A 17684-nucleotide genomic window follows, 5' to 3' on the forward strand; every position below is an offset into this window, starting at 1 on the left:
TTTCTATCTGGGTCCCTTTACCTATGTGACTATAAATAAAGGAGTGGTGGGCTACTCCAGTTGTTAGAGGTCAGATCTGGTATGACCTGATCTGTCACCCCCCCCTCTCATTTGAAAAGAGTACTGGCTTCTTGTTGTGTTTATTGATTAGATAAGTTTATAGGTAATTGATTGATTTATAGCCAACACACGTCCTCCAGCAGTTACCCTTTTCACACCATGTGGAACATGGTCGGAAACCCCCTACAATGTGGGTATTTTTTTTTCAATTATAATTTTTTGTGGTGCTGGAGATCAAACCCAGGGCCTCACAGATGCCAGACAAGTGTTCTACCATTGAGCAATCTCATAATCCTATCTGGATTTCTTTTTTTTGGTGGGGTGGTGGTGGATGGGATACTGGGGATTGAACTCAGAAGCACTCAGCACTGAGCCACATCCCCAGCCCTATTTTGTTTGTATTTTATTTAAAGACAGGGTCTCACTGAGTGGCTTAGTGCCCTCACTTTTGCTGAGGCTGACTTTGAACTGATAATCCTCCAGCCTCAGACTCCTGAGTAGCTGGGATTATAGGGCCACACTCTAGCAAATCCCGGTTATCTCTTAATTTAGACAAATTAACATCTAAAATTAACCATCACAGCATCCTTGTCAAAAATCAGTTGGTCCTAGCTTGGCACTGTAGCCTGGGGATGGCACTGAGGTAGGAGGATCGCAAGTTTGAAGTCAGCTTCAGCAACTTAATGAGACCCTGTTTAAAAATAAAAAAAATAAAATTAAAAAAGGTCTGGGGATGTAGCCCAATAGTAGAACACCCCTGAGTTCAATCCCCAGTACCTCTCCCACCAAAATCTATAGATGTATGGTCATAGATGTATGGTTTTAATTCTGAGTCTCAATCTATTCCATTGAGCTGAGTCTATCCTTACATAAGTACCACACTTTTCTAAAACTTTGTTTTGAATAATTGTTCTTGCTGCTGGGAGATGTCTAACCCAGTGCAAATTTCAAAGTATATACTCAGGTATATTAGGTCTCCAAATCATGATATATTTTTCTATATCTAATAAACCGTATTTTTATGTAATTAATTTGAAGTAAATTAAACAGCATTAAATGCAAAATATAGACATTTGTCTTCATGTATTATGAATATTATCTAAAATTGTATTTTAAGTGAACTTTATAATACAATATTTCATATTCTAAAGGTAGAAAATATTTTTAGTCAAAGTCAATCACTTCTTTATTATATACTATTCAGAAATAACAAAACTAGCTGGACACAGTGACTCACACCTCTAATCCTAGTGATTTGGGAGGCTGAGGCAGAGGGATTGCAAATGTGAGGTCAGCCTCAGCAACTCAGCAAGGCCCTGTCTCAAAATTTTAAAAAAATTTTAAAAAGGGGATGTGACTCAGTGGTTAAACACCCCTTGGTTCAATTCCTGGTATTAATAATAATAATAATAATAATAAAAGTAACAAAATTATTTAAAATTTCCCAGGAGTATTCTGTGAATCAAAAAAGTTTTAGGAAATGCCTCATCTGAGAAAAACAGCTTGTTATACTTCATAGCTGGGCTAATAGGCCCTCCAACGAGCATAGCCCAAATGTCTGAGAGTTAGCCAATCCTAAAATAAATTACTTTCATTAACTGACCCAGGCCTCCACAGGTACTATGTCCTACTACTGGAAATGCCTTTTGGTGAGTGGTACTACCAACGTGCAGTAGAAGTGGTCTTGAGATAGGCCAGGTTTGGGCTGGTTCTAGGGATGCAGATACCTGGGACCCAGGCCGTGTCCCAAGTGGAACCCCACAGACCATAGCATTGTGTTTCTGGAGGAGGTGATACATGAATAGATGTGCTGGTTTGAGAGGAAGTTGTTCCAAAGATCAGGCATAGCATGTGCAAAGGGTCCAAGGAGCCCAGTTTACTGTTGTTTTAAAGAATTGTCCTGGGTTATCACTAGCCTTTACTACTTTCTAAGTTCTGTGACCCATCCCCATTAGAATTTCAAGAGACCTATCACCTCCAAGACTTGGAAAGCTACCCAACATTGCCTAATTTCCTCTTTTGTTTCTTGGGGATTTCCAGGTTTACCTTCTCTCCCTCAGAGGAGGGACTTCTGGGTGTTCCCCAGCATGTCCCAGGGTAAGGCTGGCCCAGTGAAGCCCTCTTTTGATTCCTCACCCCTGCCTGTGTCCTGAGAGTTCTGGACAGGCCAGAGACAATTTTATCACAGTTCCGTGAAATGCATGATTCACTGCAAGTCTATCCACAAGAGATGTCTCCACTCCTCCAGAGGCTGCCCAAACGAATTAACTGTTGGGCCCTGAGTCAGGATACTGGGCTGCTGACCTGCTCAGCTACCTACTCCGTGCAACCTCAGGCAAACAAGCCCCTTCTCTGGACCAAGGAGGTTTCCCAGAAAACAGCTGCATCGTCTTTTTATTTAATTAAATTAATTCATTTATTTTGTTTTTGGTTTTGGTACTGGATCTATTAAAGCAAAGGGTGCTGAGTTATATCCTCAACCATTTTTATCTATTTATTTTATTCCGAGTCAGGGTCTCACTAAGTTGCTTCTTTATTTTGAGACAGGGCCTCACTAAATTGCGGAGGCTTACGTTTGAACTTGGGATCCTCTTGCCTCAGTCTCTAGAGTCACTGGGACTACAGGCATGCAATCCCTTTACTCTTAAGGGCCTAAATGTGTCTGTGACCAACTTGGCCCCTGAACCTTGGTCCCCTCCATGGGCAGTTCTACCTCTGACTCTCGCAGTCCGGAATCCATAGAATTTTTATGTTGTCAAACCTCTGTATTGTTCTTCTCCCGGCCTAGAGTTCTTTTTCTCTCCTCTGGCCAGCTTTCATTGGATATCTCATAAACCCAACTCAAATGCCATCATCTCCGGAAGTAGTGCTCTTTCCCTTCTGTCTCTCCCTACTCTGTGCTCTGTCATACTGTGGATGCCCTGTATCTGTGATACACCTGGTGCCCGGGAGGCTTGGTCCCGAGGCGGCGTTCCTTCCAGGAACACTCCCCTGCCCCTGCAATAAGTTATGGCTTCTGTGACCCAGCCTGGGCCCCCCAAAGCCCGACGCATCCCTTGGACAGATGAGACTCTTAATCTCTAAGCATCCTTACTTTTAGACTGGGTCCCGGCGCTGAATGGGTTAAGGAACGCTGGCCTTGGAGGCCCGCTCCGGAGCGGCGCCAACAGGCCGAGGGGTGGCCGATCCCGGGGCTTCAACTCTGGTCCCCACGTATTACCCTGATAGCAAGAGAGAGGCCCCTCTGAGGCAAAATTTTTCTGGTGGGGCTCCAGGAGCAGACCTTGCGGCGGCTGCCCGCGACGCGTACGTTCAGCTCTCCCCGCCCGCAGCAAGCCGGTAGTTCCGCCCGGGGATTCCCCGCCGCCGCCCGCCCCCCCGCCGACGCCCGCCCCCCCGCCGACGTCACGGAGTCCCCGAGAAGCCCCGCCCCGTCCCCGGCCGCGCCTTCTTCTGCGCGCTGTTCCTGCGGCACTGGCTGGAGACCTGGGCTATGGCGGGGTCCGGTGCGTTCGGCGACCCCGCCGCGGGTTGGAAGCGCCACATTGTGCGGCAGCTGCAACAGCGGGACCGCACGCAGAAGGCACTTTTCCTGCAGCTGGTGCCGGCCTGTGAGTGTGCCCTGGGTCATCTTAGAAGATGGCTTTGAGGAGGCTGGGCTCTGGGCCCTGGAAGAGGGTTTGTCTGACTGTTCAGGCTGTGACCCAAGCGCATCAGCGCCTTCTCGTTTCCGGGGCTCTGTGACTTGAACCTGTCTGCTACGCCCCACTTGTGACTGGGCAGGATTCCTGTCCCTTCCAATCTGGGCTCTGCTTAGAACTCTCTGTTGGGTGGACTCTTCCTGGTACCCCTCAAGGTTGGGCTTAGCCTCCCATGAGCTGGGTTTCCTAGAACGTTTGTCCCTGAGTGTTGGTTTTGCCAGGTCTTTTGTGCTTTTCTCCCTCCCGGGCGGTCCCCAGAACTAGGTCAGTTCATTTAGTCCCTGTAGCCCAGAGAAGGACTATCCAGAGCAGCTGCTTGTTGGTGAATCTAGGGTAGGAATGAAACTCTTAATCTCTAAGGAGAGAGCTCTAAATCTGGGCTCTGCTCCCGCCCATAGATGGTTCTGGCACATAGAGCTTCTCTGTGCCCAGCACACCCCAGCCTGAGGGGGAAGCAAGGGTCCCAGGATTTGTAAGGAAGCTGGGAAGTCAGATTCTCTTGGAGTTTTTTGGGTAGCTGTTGTATGTGCGGGGGACGGGGGACAGTTCAAGATGGGATGAACAGGTGTGCATCTGTGTGTGGGACCTTTGGTCACCTGAGATTGTATGTTTGGGGTTGAAAGTTTGGCCACAATCCATGCTGCTATCTCACGGGACATAATCTTGATAAGTTCCCAAGAAGGAATCTGTTTCTTATCCCAGGAAATTTCTCTGCAACCTTCCAGGTGCTGGGCCTCTTTCTTCAGGGTTGTGAGGCCTCTCCCCTACCTCCAGACAGCATCACTTGACTGCTCTGATGGACAGAGGAACCTCCCAGTTTAAGGGAGGAGTCACCCCCTATACCTTTCTGGGACTTGCAAATATAAGGGTCTGGAGCCACCCAGAGAGCTGAAATCAGAAATACTGAAATGCCTGTCATCTCTGTAGTCTTGGGCAGTTCAGGTCCCTAAGCCTCAGATTTATTCTGTGTAAATTAGGCATAATGGAACCTTTTAAAGATTTGCTGGGGAAACCTTACAGCTCTAAGTGCCCTTACAGTGGAGGTGAGGTTTTGTGTGAGAACTAGGCTAAATCCAGGGACCTCAGTCAAGGTCACAAGTAGGGCAGTGGGTGAGGGAAGGGACCTGAGAAGCTAGGCCTGGGTTTACCACCCCCAGCCTGCCCTGGAACTAGTGAGAAAATAGGAAAGTGACCATGGATGGGGGGTGGGGTGTGTATTTCAGGGTCAAACCACCAAACCTAAGGTCTGTTAGATTATTGCTAAGGACTTTCTATTCTGACCTGGGGGAACTTACACCAGCTCTAGGGAAGTTAGGGTTACTTTGGTGTGAAGTTAGAGCCTTTCGAGGGGAAATACTTGCTGAAGGTCATAGGCTAGTAAAGTTTTTTGCTTTCATCATGCTCTGTGGCAGAGATGAATCAATATCCTAGGCCCCTTGCTTCCTTCAGGACCCTCAGCAGGCAGCACCCAGCCATCCCTGTTGCCAGCTGTAGTGGTCCTTCTGTCCCTGGGTCTTCTCCTAGGTGGGCCTGGTGGCCTATGCCAGCACTAAAGGTCCTCTAGAGATGCACAAACAACCCTCAGGCAAGGGGCACAGCCCAGCCCCCCAGTAACTTCTCTATTCCCCTCATCCATGGACTCCTGCAACCTTTCTAGCCAGAGGTAACTTGTATGCCAGGGGTCTGCTGGAAAGTGTCTGTCTCTTCCCCAACTCACCCTCTTGCACCCCCAGATAATCATCTCCTAGAAAAGGCTGAGCTACTGGTGAAGTTCTCAGAGAACCTTCAGCAAAAGCCAAATGATGCCACTTCTGCCACCTATCAGGGCTGCTGGTAAGTGTATGTGTCTGATCACAGTAGGCTGCCTATCTGTTTCTGGTCCTTCCTGTCACCTTCCCTCATGCTGGGTTCATTTCTCCCTAGCACCTCAATGGCTCCTGGCTGCTTCCCCTGGGTTGGTTGTGGGGGCAGGCCCTTGAATCCTTCCCCAGGACTGCTGCTTAAAATCTCTTTTCTCCTTTTCTCTCTGCATTTTCCTATTCCTTTCCCCTCCGAACCCTGCACTCCACCTGTCTTTCCCCCATAGTCATTTTCCATCTCCCTGTTTCTTACAGATGCCTACAGAAAGGATCTTGCTACCTATTCCAAAGAGGGAGAGAAGAATTAGAGTGAGGAATGGGTTGGGGCCAGAGTTAGCAGCTGCTTTTTGAGGAGGGTCCTTGGCAAGGGAACACAAGGCCAGAGCACAGGACTCATAAAAGCTCATTTCTGAGATTTGCTCTTTCCTTTTTTTCTTTTTTCTTTCTTTTGTGGTGCTGGAGATTGAACCCAGGACCTCTCCCATGCTAGACAAGCACTCCACCACTGAGAGCTCTTCAGTCTTTGCTTTTTTCCTTGAGTGACTTGCTGGTTTCCATCTTCCTCAAGGAAAGTTAATGGCTCTTATTTCAGGCTTTCATGGATACCCCCCTGATGGGCCTTTTTGGGCATTGTGGGTGAAAGGAGGGGACATAAGCAACACTTTCTGATTGGCTGGCAGGAGGAGGAATCAGGACCTGACTTAGACCAAAGCCACCACCAGCCACTCTGCGGGTGATAGTGGCAGGAGGAGGAGGAGGAGGGGGCTCCGCCTGGACTGTGGTGCAAGGTAAGTTGGAAGGGATCAGGAATGGGGCAGGGCCTGGATCCAGGACTCTGGGGAGATGCTTGTTCCAAGGGAGCCAACAAGTGAGCAGAACTCCCTGTGTTTGCTGCATCCCCTTAAAGTCCAGTGCTGCAAGCACTGAGTGAGCCCTAGTATATTAAGCCTGGACATGAAAGTGGTGGCCGGGGTCAGAGTGTTCCTTGCAAGCCCTGATGAAGTGGGTTCTGACATTGGCTGGAAGGAGTGAGACAAGACCTCAGGGAGGTGCATGATGTGGCAGGAGCCTGGCAGCCTGTTCCCCCTTCTAGATGGTTTAGCCTACTCTGCTATTCCCTCACTCCCCTGTCCACTCCTCACCTTTGTCAGGTAACCCCAGTCTGCAACACTTGCAGACTAAACACAACCAAGGTTGATGTAGTCTGTGGGCAGGGCTTGGCAATTCACCTCACACTACTGCCCTGCCTGTCCCCCTGTCATGGTGTCTCTTGGCTTCTGTTGCAACCTACTTATTTCCTCTGATTTTCCTCTTATTTCTGTAGATTTTACTTATGAATTCCTTCTTTGGCTCCTTTCACTCCTCCCTTTAAATGTGGGTGTTCATTGGGTGTGCTTATTGGCTCCCATGGCCACAGGGATTTTCTCTTTCTTTTTCTCTTCTGACTCCCAGACCTGTCTCTACCCAGCCTTCTCTCCTGTGCTCTGAAACTCTTGCTGAGGACATCACATTTTAAATCATCTCTGCATGCCTGTAATCCCAGTGGTTCAGGAGGCTGAGGCAGGAGGATTGTGAGTTTGAGGCCAACCTAGGAAACTTATAAGACCCTATCTCAAAATAATAAATAAAAAGGGCTGGGGATGTAGCTCAGCGATAGGGCACTGCCCGGTTCAATCCCTAGGACCACAAATAAAAATTATAAAATAAGTAAAATAAATAAAATCACCATCTCTCTCATAATATAGCCAATACCATGTTGAGATTTGAGTCCCTGTGGCACTAGGCCAAGCATTATCTTAGTTAATCCTCTACATGATAGGTACAGAGGGGGGAAACTGAGGCTTAGAGAGGTGGATTCTAGATTTGAACCTCTATTTACATAAATCCACTTTTCGTGATCTCCATTCGTTTCTTTCAATAAACATTTATCAACCGTCACTATGTCCAAGGAACAGGGAGTGCAGCCTGAACAGACCTGGCCCTGTGGAGTTTCCATGGGAGGAGACTGTGATGGGCCAGAAAACATGTGTCCAGTTATAGTATGTCATCACCTGCCCAACACAGTTGTGGGAAGGGTCTACAAACAAATCGAGAGCCTCTCCCCCAGGGCTGATGCTGTGGTTGCAACTTGATAATGGTGTGACATTGTTTTGTAGATCTGTGTCCACTAGGATACAGCACTCTTTCATCATCACAAGATGTCCTTCTTGCTACCCCTTTTTAGTCACACTCAACTCTCCCCCAAACACCCCTAGCTGCTAAGTGACCACTCAGCTGTTTTCCACCTCTATCATTTGAATTTTGACAAGTAGTAACGAAAAAATATTGAATGGTGTAACACAACATAAGTGAAAGCAAGTGACAGGTGAGGGAGATGGTGATTAGATTGCTCAGTGGTCTAAAGGATTATAAATGTTATAAATTGGACCAGCTATGAAAGTAGGGGCCCTGGCTCATGTGCAGAGGCTCTACCTAGGTCCCTTACACAGGGAGTTGTGTCAGTGCAGGTGGACAGCCTCAGCCTTGCACTTCCATCCATCCTTACCAGGCCCTCATGAGGAAGTACCAGCAACAGACGTTAGCAATAAGAGCCCCCACCGTGATTATTTGCTGGGCCAGAGTTGCTCAGAATCTGGCTGTCATTTTCCTCTTGCCACACTGTTGGGCACTGCCTTGCCTGGGGTGTGTCTCTCTCACTGACCCCTCAGCATTAACAGGAGGGAGCCAAACTTCATCTTGGTGCTGGCCCAGCTCTTCGCTCTGGGGTTGAAGGAATGTGGAGTGAGGCAGGGGGTATATATGAGATGATTCTCACCCTACTCCCAGGCTGTGGGGGCAGTTCTAGGATTCAGTCTGGGTTCTGCGCTCTCACAGTCCATTCCTGTTCTTAGCCTTGTGTGCTTCTGTGCTCTGAGATCTGTGCTTGCGCAGGCCAGCAGTTGGTCAGGGATGGTAAAGGAAGCGAACTGTTGGAGAGGTGGGGAATAGAACTCACATCTCTTGAACACTTCCTGTAGCTCAGCATTTTACTTGGAGCATGATGTAGTTAGGTAGCTTGAGTACAAATATCAACTGTCACTTAGCCGTGTAACTTTGGACAAGGCATTTAACTTCTTCTTTAACAATGTCCTCATCTGTAAAATGAGGCTGGTAGTGCTTACTTTATGGTGTTATTATGGGGATTAAAAGAGTTAATGTGTAGAGTGCTTAGAACAGAACAAAGCATGGCATGTGTAAGTGCTAGATAACATCTGCCATTATTTGAAATATTTTTCTTCATAATAGTTCTGGATTACTCTATGGAGATAGGGTGAGGGTCATCTCATCTGTACCCCTGTGTCACTCAGCATTCCTTCAACCCTATGGAGGTAGGCCCCATCATTCCCATTTTGCAGGTGAGGAAAAGGAAGATTTCCCTTGCCAAGGAGATTTCCTTCCCAAGGGGTCCCTAGACCCCCACGGCCACAGAGAAAATAAGTGGCACAGCACAGCTAGAATCGAAACTCAGGAGTCAGACTTCAGAGCCTGGAGCCTCTATCGTTCCATGAAGCAGCAGTGCATCCTTATTATGCATGCTCTTACACCCATCTGAGCCTCTGTCTTCTTGTTGGGAAGGGGGTCGTGGGGGATGGTGGCAGGCTCTGTCCCTCCAGCCTCTCCTGCCTGAGAGGGTCTTGAGGCCAGGTTTGAGCCCTCCAGAGGCTCCCATGCCCACCTGTCTGGCCCTTCGCGCCCGCCCGCCTGCAGATGGCCTACCAGGTGGTGAAGAAGAGTGCAGCCTTGGACCGCCTGCAGTCAGACCTGGAGGAGCGAAAAAGCAGGTGAGGTACCACCAGGGCGAAGGGGATTGTGCCCACCTCCGCCCGAGGCAGGGGTATCGTGTAGGCCACAGAGTTTTCCCCATGTCTCAAAAAAACTGGTTTGTGTTAGGGCTCTGAGGGAGAAGGCTTGGCTGGGGACATGGCTTAACCACCTGGCTGGCTTTGTGGCCATGGGTAGATCTCTCTTAGGCGGGCCCCACTGGGCGGTTATGTAAGCGTTTCGGGATGCACTGCCTGCCCTTTGGGCCCTCCAGGCTGGTGGCTCTGGAGGCCCGCGTGGCGCAGCTGCAGGAGGCGAGGGCGCAGCAAGTCCGCCAAGTAGAGGAGTTGCGGATGCAGAATGCGGCGCAACGGGAGGCCTATGAGGCATTGCGCGTGCACGCTGAGCACCAGGAGGCAGCACTGCGCAGGCTCCAGGAGGAAGCGCATGACCTGCTGGAGCAGTTTTTGCAGCGCAAAGTGCGCGCTGCCGCTGAGCGCAACTTGCGCAACGAGCGCCGAGAGCGGTAGGAGAGCTGGGCCCCGCCCCTTCTGTGGTTAGCTCCTTCCCTGAGTCTGGCCTTGCCCTTGTCTGAATGGGAGTGGCGGGGATGCCCCGTGGGGAGAATGGACCAAGTCAGGTTCGGGCCTGAAGGCAGGGGTGTTTGGTGCCCCACTTTGGTGTCTTAGGGCTTTTAGGATGTTTTTCTCCCCGCCAGGGCCAAACAGGCGCGGTTGTCCCAGGAACTGAAGAAGGCTGCCAAACGGACTGTGAGCATCGGCGAGTAAGAGTGGGGAGGGACTGGATCAGACCCCTGTACTGGGTAGCTGCCCAACTGTGCCCCCACTCTCCCACACCGGTACACCTGACTGCAAGTGGACACAGCAGTGATCCCAGGGTCCACGGGGTCCTTGCAGAGCTGTGTGATCGTAGGAACCAGTTCATGTGCCCACCTCAAGTCCTCCCTCCCACTTGGACCCCTCATGGACCCCTCATCACCTGGAATTCACATCTTCACCATATCCGGTGCTCAGGCAGGGAGGGGCTGGCCTGTTGCTTTGACCGTCCTGAGCTTTATTCCTCTCTCCCAGGAACCCACACACCCTAGGCGATGGGATCAGAGAGCAGACAGAGACTCTGTCTCTGGCAGCTAAGCCTGAGTCCCTGGAGAGTGAGGCTTGTGGGAAGTGGAAAAGGCCCTTCAGGTGAGGACCCCAAGTGCTGTCTCAGAACTCTGAGGCTGCCATTGTCTTCCTCTAGGATCTTGGGGCCAGTTGATGGGTTGGGGATAGGACTATGTTTGGGGAGAGGCTGGGGTACAGTCCAGGACTGGTCTAACCTCTGGTGCCTGGGGGTAGTCGGGGTCATTTTCACTGAACACTCACTACTTTCTCTCCTTCCCAGGACCAGAGCTCTGGGGTGGGGTCTAAGGCTTGTGAAGGGGTATCATGAGGAGGGAACTCATCTGGCCTAGGCATGTATATGTGTAAACACAGATATGTGCATGGGTGGGTACTCACAAGGACATGGGCACAAACTTGGTTGACCATACCTTAGTGTGTATGAATATATGAACATGTGTAGATGTTTGCTCACTCTGATGAAAGTTGATGGGGGTGCTCCTCCACTCAGTACACCCCCGCCCCATTTTTGATTTATGTGTTATTGAGGCTGCTCGCTCCTGGCTCCATGTCCCAGACTGAAGGCTCTTCTCAATTTTTCCTTATTGGTCCCTGGTGTCTAGGTCCTAGGACAGTAAAGGAACCTTGGGAAGGGGCTTAGACATTGGTCTCCAATTCTTGGTAGCTCTGGTGGGTTAAGACATCCCAGGACACTTGAACATTTCTGAGACCACTCAACAAGTCCAGGATTCCCCTCCTTACTGCCCCCAGCCTTGTGATGTCCCAGCCTGGGCCCCTTCACCTGTCCATCCCCACATGCCCCAGCTTAGGCTCCCAGGAGCTTTTGTTTGTGAGCACTTGGTGGAGGGGAGGGGGTTTGGTAGTTCTTACCAACATGATGGAGACCCATTGTCAAGTTCCTTCCTGCCTGCATCTTCCTGGGTTGGTCTGAATTACAACTCTCCTGATCTTCAAGGAGTCAAGCAAGTTCTTATTCTAGGCTCAAGAGGTTATGAGTCTCCAGGTCTCCAGCAAAGTATAGGGATGGATGATTGCTGTCTGCACACCTACCAGCCAGTCCCTTAGCGTGACTTTCTTGGTTCTGCCCCAGGTCTGCCTCAGCCACCTCTTTGACCCTGTCCCACTGTGTGGATGTGGTGAAGGGGCTGCTAGAGTAAGTGTGTGTGCTTGTGTATGTGAAGGGGTTGGACCTGTTGGAGCCTCTTGTCAGGCTTTCTGAGCCCAGCTTGGTCTCTGTATGTGCCTCTGTCTGTTCCTCCATGTGGTGCCCACTGTCTGTGTGAGTCTGCTGGGCCCCGAGGCAGCAGCCAGGTGTATGACCTCATTTATAACCCCTGCTTAGCTATCTTCCAGGCTCACAAGGATCTGTCCTCATCCAAGGTCCTCACAGAGGACCAAGAGTTCCAGCCTGAGGCCAAATGGGAACTCCCACTCAATTGGGAAACTAAGGCTCAGAAATGTGAGGACTGTCTAGAGTCACAGAGCCAGGTAGTGGCAAGGCCAACACTAACACAGCCCTGAAGTTTCTCTGCACCCACCAATCCTGCCCTAGTTCTGTGCCTTTCTGTGTACTGCCTACCCCCATCTTCACAGGGGTAGGTTGGGTTGGGAAGTGGCCTGGTTGCATCCTGGGGCCATGTTTTGCCACCTGTCCTATCTGTTTCCTGTCGCTGCTGCCTCAGGGGAGCTTGAAGCCCCCACATCAGAAGGCCTTGGTGAACATCCTCCTCACTCTACTCCTGCAGTTTCAAGAAGAGGAGAGGTCACTCAATTGGCGGTGTCCCTGAGCAGCGATACCACAGCATCCCTGTGTGTGTGGCTGCCCGACTTCCTACCTGGGCTCAGGATGTCCTGGTAAGGGAGGAACTGGGCCACATGTGTGGGGTACCAGTATGTGAGTGCAGGCACTAGGGATGTCCCAAGTGGGCCAAGCAAGCAAGGCCCTCAGGACAAGCAGGAGTTTGTCTCCATAGCCCATGGTGGGAACCACTCAGGCTTTTTACAATGGGGGCATAGACCAGAGAGGGAGACAAGAGGCTGGGAGACAAGAGACCCAATGAAAATGTGGGGTGGCGCAGTGGGGAGGCTGCTTCAGGGGACCAGGCAGAGATGAGGATACTTGCTGGGGCCAAGTTTGAAACTCAGGATTTGGACAGAGACTTGGGGTGGGGATACCAAGCCAGCAGCAGGCTGCATGTGTGTACAGGCACATTGAGAGTGAGCCTGTGAGCCGGCACAAAGAAGCATGTGTGGGGAAGACCAGGGTCACCAACCTCCCCTTTCCCCACAGGATGGCCACCTTTCTGAGGTCAATGCTGTTTGTTTTGGCCCCAACAGCAGTCTTCTGGCCACTGGTGGGGCTGACCGCCTTATCCGCCTCTGGAATGTGGTGGGAGGTAAGGGTCCTTCCCTGCAGCCCGAGTGCTTTCTCTAAAGACCCACCTTCAGCTTGCTCCTGGATGGGCCATGTCTTGAGCTTCTTTGTGTTTCCCTCTACTTGGCACATTCCTGTGAGCAATGACTAGAGAAACCCTTGGCAGGAGTAAGACTCTGAACTTGCCTCTTTGAGGAAGGGTCGAATCTCCAGGCCTGAAAGATGGGGAGGGCTGAGTGCAGATGGCCTCTGTTCGGGGAGGGGGAGGTTCCCTCTCATGTTCTACAGGAACAGACCTTTGAGGAAGAAGTCCCTGGGTTCACCAGGCCACCACCTCTTCTAGTATTACTTGACCTACTGGAGGTCAGTTAGGAGACAATCATCAACTGTCCATCTTGTCCTAAGCTCTGTGCTCTGTAGTTGTGTTAGGGATTCAGAGCCAACCCCTGGAGGTCTGGCCTGGCTTACTGTGTGACCTATGGACAGTCTCTTCTCTGTTTTTCTCTAGCCCTATCTGGGAAATGCCTAGCTTCCCTGCCCGGCTCCTACAGCCCAGGCTGTAACTGTACCAATTCTGCACCCTAACTTGGGAGAGACTACTCTTCCCACTCCGGGTTCCAGTTCCTCTATTTTGTGAATGATCTCATTTCACCTGTCCCTTCCTCTGCTCTCCCCCTACCCCTCAGGTCGTCTGGAGGGCAACCAGACCCTTGAGGGAGCTGGTGGCAGCATCACCAGTGTGGACTTCGACCCCTCGGTGAGGGAACTTTGCCTGCAGTAGCATGGGATTAACTCCCCAGGCCCCAGTCTCTAACAGTGGCAGGGGCTCTCATCAGTATCCTAGAGCTGGGTCCTTGTGCTCTTGCATATTAGCACTTCTGCTGGCCTGAGGCTCCTCTGTCTTCCATGATGACCTGGGTCATGGGAAGCTTTAAGGCTGCCCCTTAAAGGTCAGTTCTCTGGCCTGAGGGATGCTGCCTTTGACCAGGCCCAGGCTCAAACCTCTCCCACTCCCATCTCTCCAGGGATCCCAGGTTTTGGCAGCTACTTATAACCAAGCTGCCCAGCTCTGGAAGGTGGGAGAGGCACAGTCCAAGGTGAGGCCTGACTGGGAAGGCAGCCTAAGGGTCAAGGGTCATTCTTCAGGATGGGGGAAGTGCTATTATGGGGTCTTGGCCATGCCCTTGATTCAGACTTGGGATGGGGGCAGGAAACACTGTCTGGACACAAGGACAAGGTGACAGCTGCCAAATTCAAGCTAACAAGACACCAGGCGGTGACTGGGAGCAGAGACCGGACAGTAAAGGAGTGGGACCTTGGCCGTGCCTACTGTGAGACCCAACTCCGTCTCCAAATTCCCCCCTTCCCCCGACCCCGCAGATACAAGGGAACTCACCCTGTTCTCTGGGAGTGGCTTTGGGATTCATAGACATTTGGGGTAAAACCTTCCAAGGTCATCCTTCTCTTTGCCCTATTGGTGCTTTCTATCTGGTTTCTTGGTGACTTTGGGCTTTGGGTAGGTGAAGAAGAAGTAGACTGAGTCCTGGGCTGGGAAGACCTGGGTTCTAATCTTGGGAGAACACTGCCCCTTTTAGACCTCAGCATCTTCACATGCCTAGTGTGCTAGCTCCTGATAACCCTCTGAGACCCGGGCTCTGCCCCTTGGTCCCTAGGTTCCAGAACTATCAATGTCCTTTCCTACTGTAATGACGTGGTGTGCGGGGACCACATCATCATTAGTGGCCACAATGACCAGAAGATCCGATTCTGGGATAGCAGGTGACAGGCACAGACTGTGGGTGGCTGGTGGAGGCCTGGGGTCAGGGTGCTGGAGTTCTTATTCCTTGGCAGGGTCATGGTGGTTCCTTGGGGAAGTGAAGCTGTGGGGCTGGCATCACCAGCTGGTGGCCTCTGTTGGGCCAGCCCCTTGAGGCATAGCACCCCTGGGAAGCTGTGCCACCTTCTTAGTGGCTTCTTAGTCCAATACTGACTGCCTGGGCTTTACAGCCAAGATGGACAAGCAACTTTTTCCATTTTGTTAGTACTTCTTTTGTGGTGCAGGGATTGGACCTAGGGGTTCACTATCACTGAGCTACATCCCCAGCCCTTCTTACTTTTTATTTTGAGATGTTGCTAAGCTACCCAGGCTGGTCTAGAACTTGGGTTCCTTCTGCCACAGCCTCTTGAGTAGCTGCAATTATAGGTGTGTGCCTGCATGTCCAGCTGTCACATTTTAATAAAAAACAAATGTTTTGGGCTGAGGTTGTGGCTCACCTAGCATGTGTGAGGACCTGAGTTTGATTCTCAGCACCACATAGAAATTAATTAAATATACGTCTATCAACAACTAAAAACATCTTTAAAACAAACAAATAAATGTTTTTAGTTGTTTTTTGAACAGAAGAGCCCAGCACTAGGCGAATGGTTTACAAATGCAGAGCTGGAGCCAATGCAGGGTCCATGCAGGCTTGTCTCATTGGTCAACAGGGACTGCCCTTTGAATCCCTTCCCTCGCTCAAGTTTTTCAAGACAGACTTTTCATTGCTTTTCTTCCAGTATTTATTTTAGTCATCTAAGAGTTTCAAGGGCTCCTTTCAAATCAAAGTCTGCCCAGTTCTTTGGTGGAAGAAGCTGGCTGGGGGGACAAGGGAGATTATCTACTGGCAGACACCTATTTCTGGACTTTGTTAGCTAGGCAAGGGGCCGTACCTAGTCCCTACTTTTCAGAAATAGCCTGGGGGACTGTTCCTTACCCGTCTCTCTTCTCAGGGGCCCCTGCTGTACCCAGGTCATTCCCGTGCAGGGCCGGGTCACCTCCCTGAGCCTCAGCCATGACCAGCTGCATCTGCTCATCTGTTCCCGTGATAACACGCTCAAGGTCATCGATCTCCGTGTCAGCAATATTCGCCAGGTATTCAGGTACTGGCCTCTGCCTGTTGACCCGCTGGCCTTTCCTGGGGCAGCTGGGTCTCTGCCTTGCCCCTGCCCCCCAGGCCCTTCTAGATCAGGACCTGCTGAGGTACCTGATGCCTTACAGAGATGGGACTCTTGAAGCCCCTGGCTGGGGACAGGACTAGCAGTGATCTCCATTCTGACCCCAGCCCTGTTTGTCTTTAGGGCTGATGGCTTCAAATGTGGTTCTGACTGGACCAAAGCTGTGTTCAGGTGTGTCTGTGAGAGCTTGCCTGTCTGTCCCTGAAGTACCCCACCTGGTCCTTCCTCGTGTGTGTCCTCACCTGAGTCCCTTTCTCTCGTTCTGCTGTGGCCACTGGCAGTCCTGACAGAAGCTATGCACTGGCAGGCTCCTCGGATGGAGCCCTTTACATCTGGGATGTTGACACTGGGAAACTGGAGAGCAGCCTTCGAGGTCCCCACTGGTAAGCACAGCCACCAGCCTCCTACCAGTTCTGCCTAGTGCCAGGTTCTACAGTCCCAGCCTTTATCCCCACACCTTCCCCCACCAGAGCCCTCCACCGTACCCAGGTACCCTTCCACATGTGTTTTACAGATGCCCACTTTACAGATGAGGAAATGGGCTTACAGAGGACCTCAAACTATCTAGGTCAAGAATGAGGGGCAGAGCCAGGCTTCAGACCTGGTTCCTGCTGTCCCTTGAAACCTGTCCTCTCTTCTCAGTGCTGCTGTCAATGCTGTGGCCTGGTGCTACTCCGGGAGCCATGTGGTGAGCGTGGACCAGGGCAGGAAGGTTGTGCTCTGGCACTAGGACCATGATGCCCACTGCCTGGACTGCAGAATATCTTTCCTCTGCTTCACAAGGGTCCTGAGCTCACAGGGCAGGGGTGGCCTCCAGATTATGGGGAGAAGGCCTAGCAGGACTTGGCCTGTTTGTTTACAAACCGTTTTTTTGTTTTAAAAAAAGTTTTTTTTTTTTTTAAATGTGTCTCCTCATTTTTTTTCTCCCCAAAATGTGGGGAAGTATGGGAACTATCAAAACTATCTGCTTCTTTGTAGCTTCAGGGGGGTACAGGGAGACCTGGGCTGGGGGCTTAGGGAGACTTGGTTTGGTGCCCTTCCTCCTCCTGCACAGAGCTGGGGAAAGCCAGCCCAGCCTCTGCCCAGGGACATGGGTTGCCCAGCTTAACCATGCAAACAGCATGAAGAAAGGCTCAGGACAGCCAAAGCAGTGCCTCTCAGAGCCATGGAAATGTAGCCCTAGGTCCAGCCTGGTTCTGAGACCAAACAACACAGTGGGCTGAAAAGGGAGCAGTCCATGGGGTCCTGGTGGAAAGCGGCCTAACAAATGAGTGATATCAAAGTACTCGGTACGCTGGGCTTGCCTTTACACTGGCCCCCTTTTTCCTCCAGAGGCAGGACCCAGGTAGGGGAGGGCAGCATAAGCCTGGACCTTCCTTTACCTTGGCATCAAAGTTCTCCCCCACAGTATGCCTCAGTACAGGCTGAACTCACAGGGCAGAACCCAGCACCCCGTTTCCTTCTGCAGCCTAGGGCCGGGCACAGGTCAGTGAAGGCAGAAAAGTGTTAGCCAAATGGCAAAATCTACTCTTTGCTCCCAGACTGCCTACTTCTACTGGCACAGCAGTCCCAAGCTCTGGATGATGAACCCAGCTGCCTCCTGTCATCTGTGCATGTGACCTCTGCCCCTCATAGCACCAGACCCTGGGGCTGCTGTACCTCATGCTCCTATCCATCCCTGCTGCCACTACAGGCCACCTTCTGGACTGCCTCCCCCCAATCCCCTGCTTGCCAGAGCCCGTGACTTTCTAAG

At 51.1% G+C, this 17684-nt stretch overlaps 1 protein-coding gene across 1 annotated transcript; it reads left to right on the top strand.

The window, feature by feature from the left end:
• The first annotated feature begins 3486 nt into the window (after positions 1-3486).
• Positions 3487-16828, top strand: ATG16L2 (autophagy related 16 like 2). Its single transcript, XM_079103794.1, is given in 21 exon segments — positions 3487-3671; positions 5495-5594; position 6301; positions 6304-6328; positions 6331-6359; positions 6361-6408; positions 9368-9441; positions 9696-9947; positions 10140-10205; positions 10513-10626; positions 11654-11716; positions 12309-12417; positions 12854-12959; positions 13624-13694; positions 13963-14034; positions 14148-14268; positions 14611-14716; positions 15707-15856; positions 16055-16102; positions 16213-16314; positions 16574-16828. Coding segments are annotated over 21 exon segments (1863 nt in total). The 5' UTR covers positions 3487-3553; the 3' UTR covers positions 16662-16828.
• Positions 16829-17684: the final 856 nt, after the last annotated feature.

This window comes from Sciurus vulgaris (assembly GCF_902686455.1).
Source record: "Sciurus vulgaris genome assembly, chromosome: 11".
Taxonomy (NCBI): domain Eukaryota; kingdom Metazoa; phylum Chordata; class Mammalia; order Rodentia; family Sciuridae; genus Sciurus; species Sciurus vulgaris.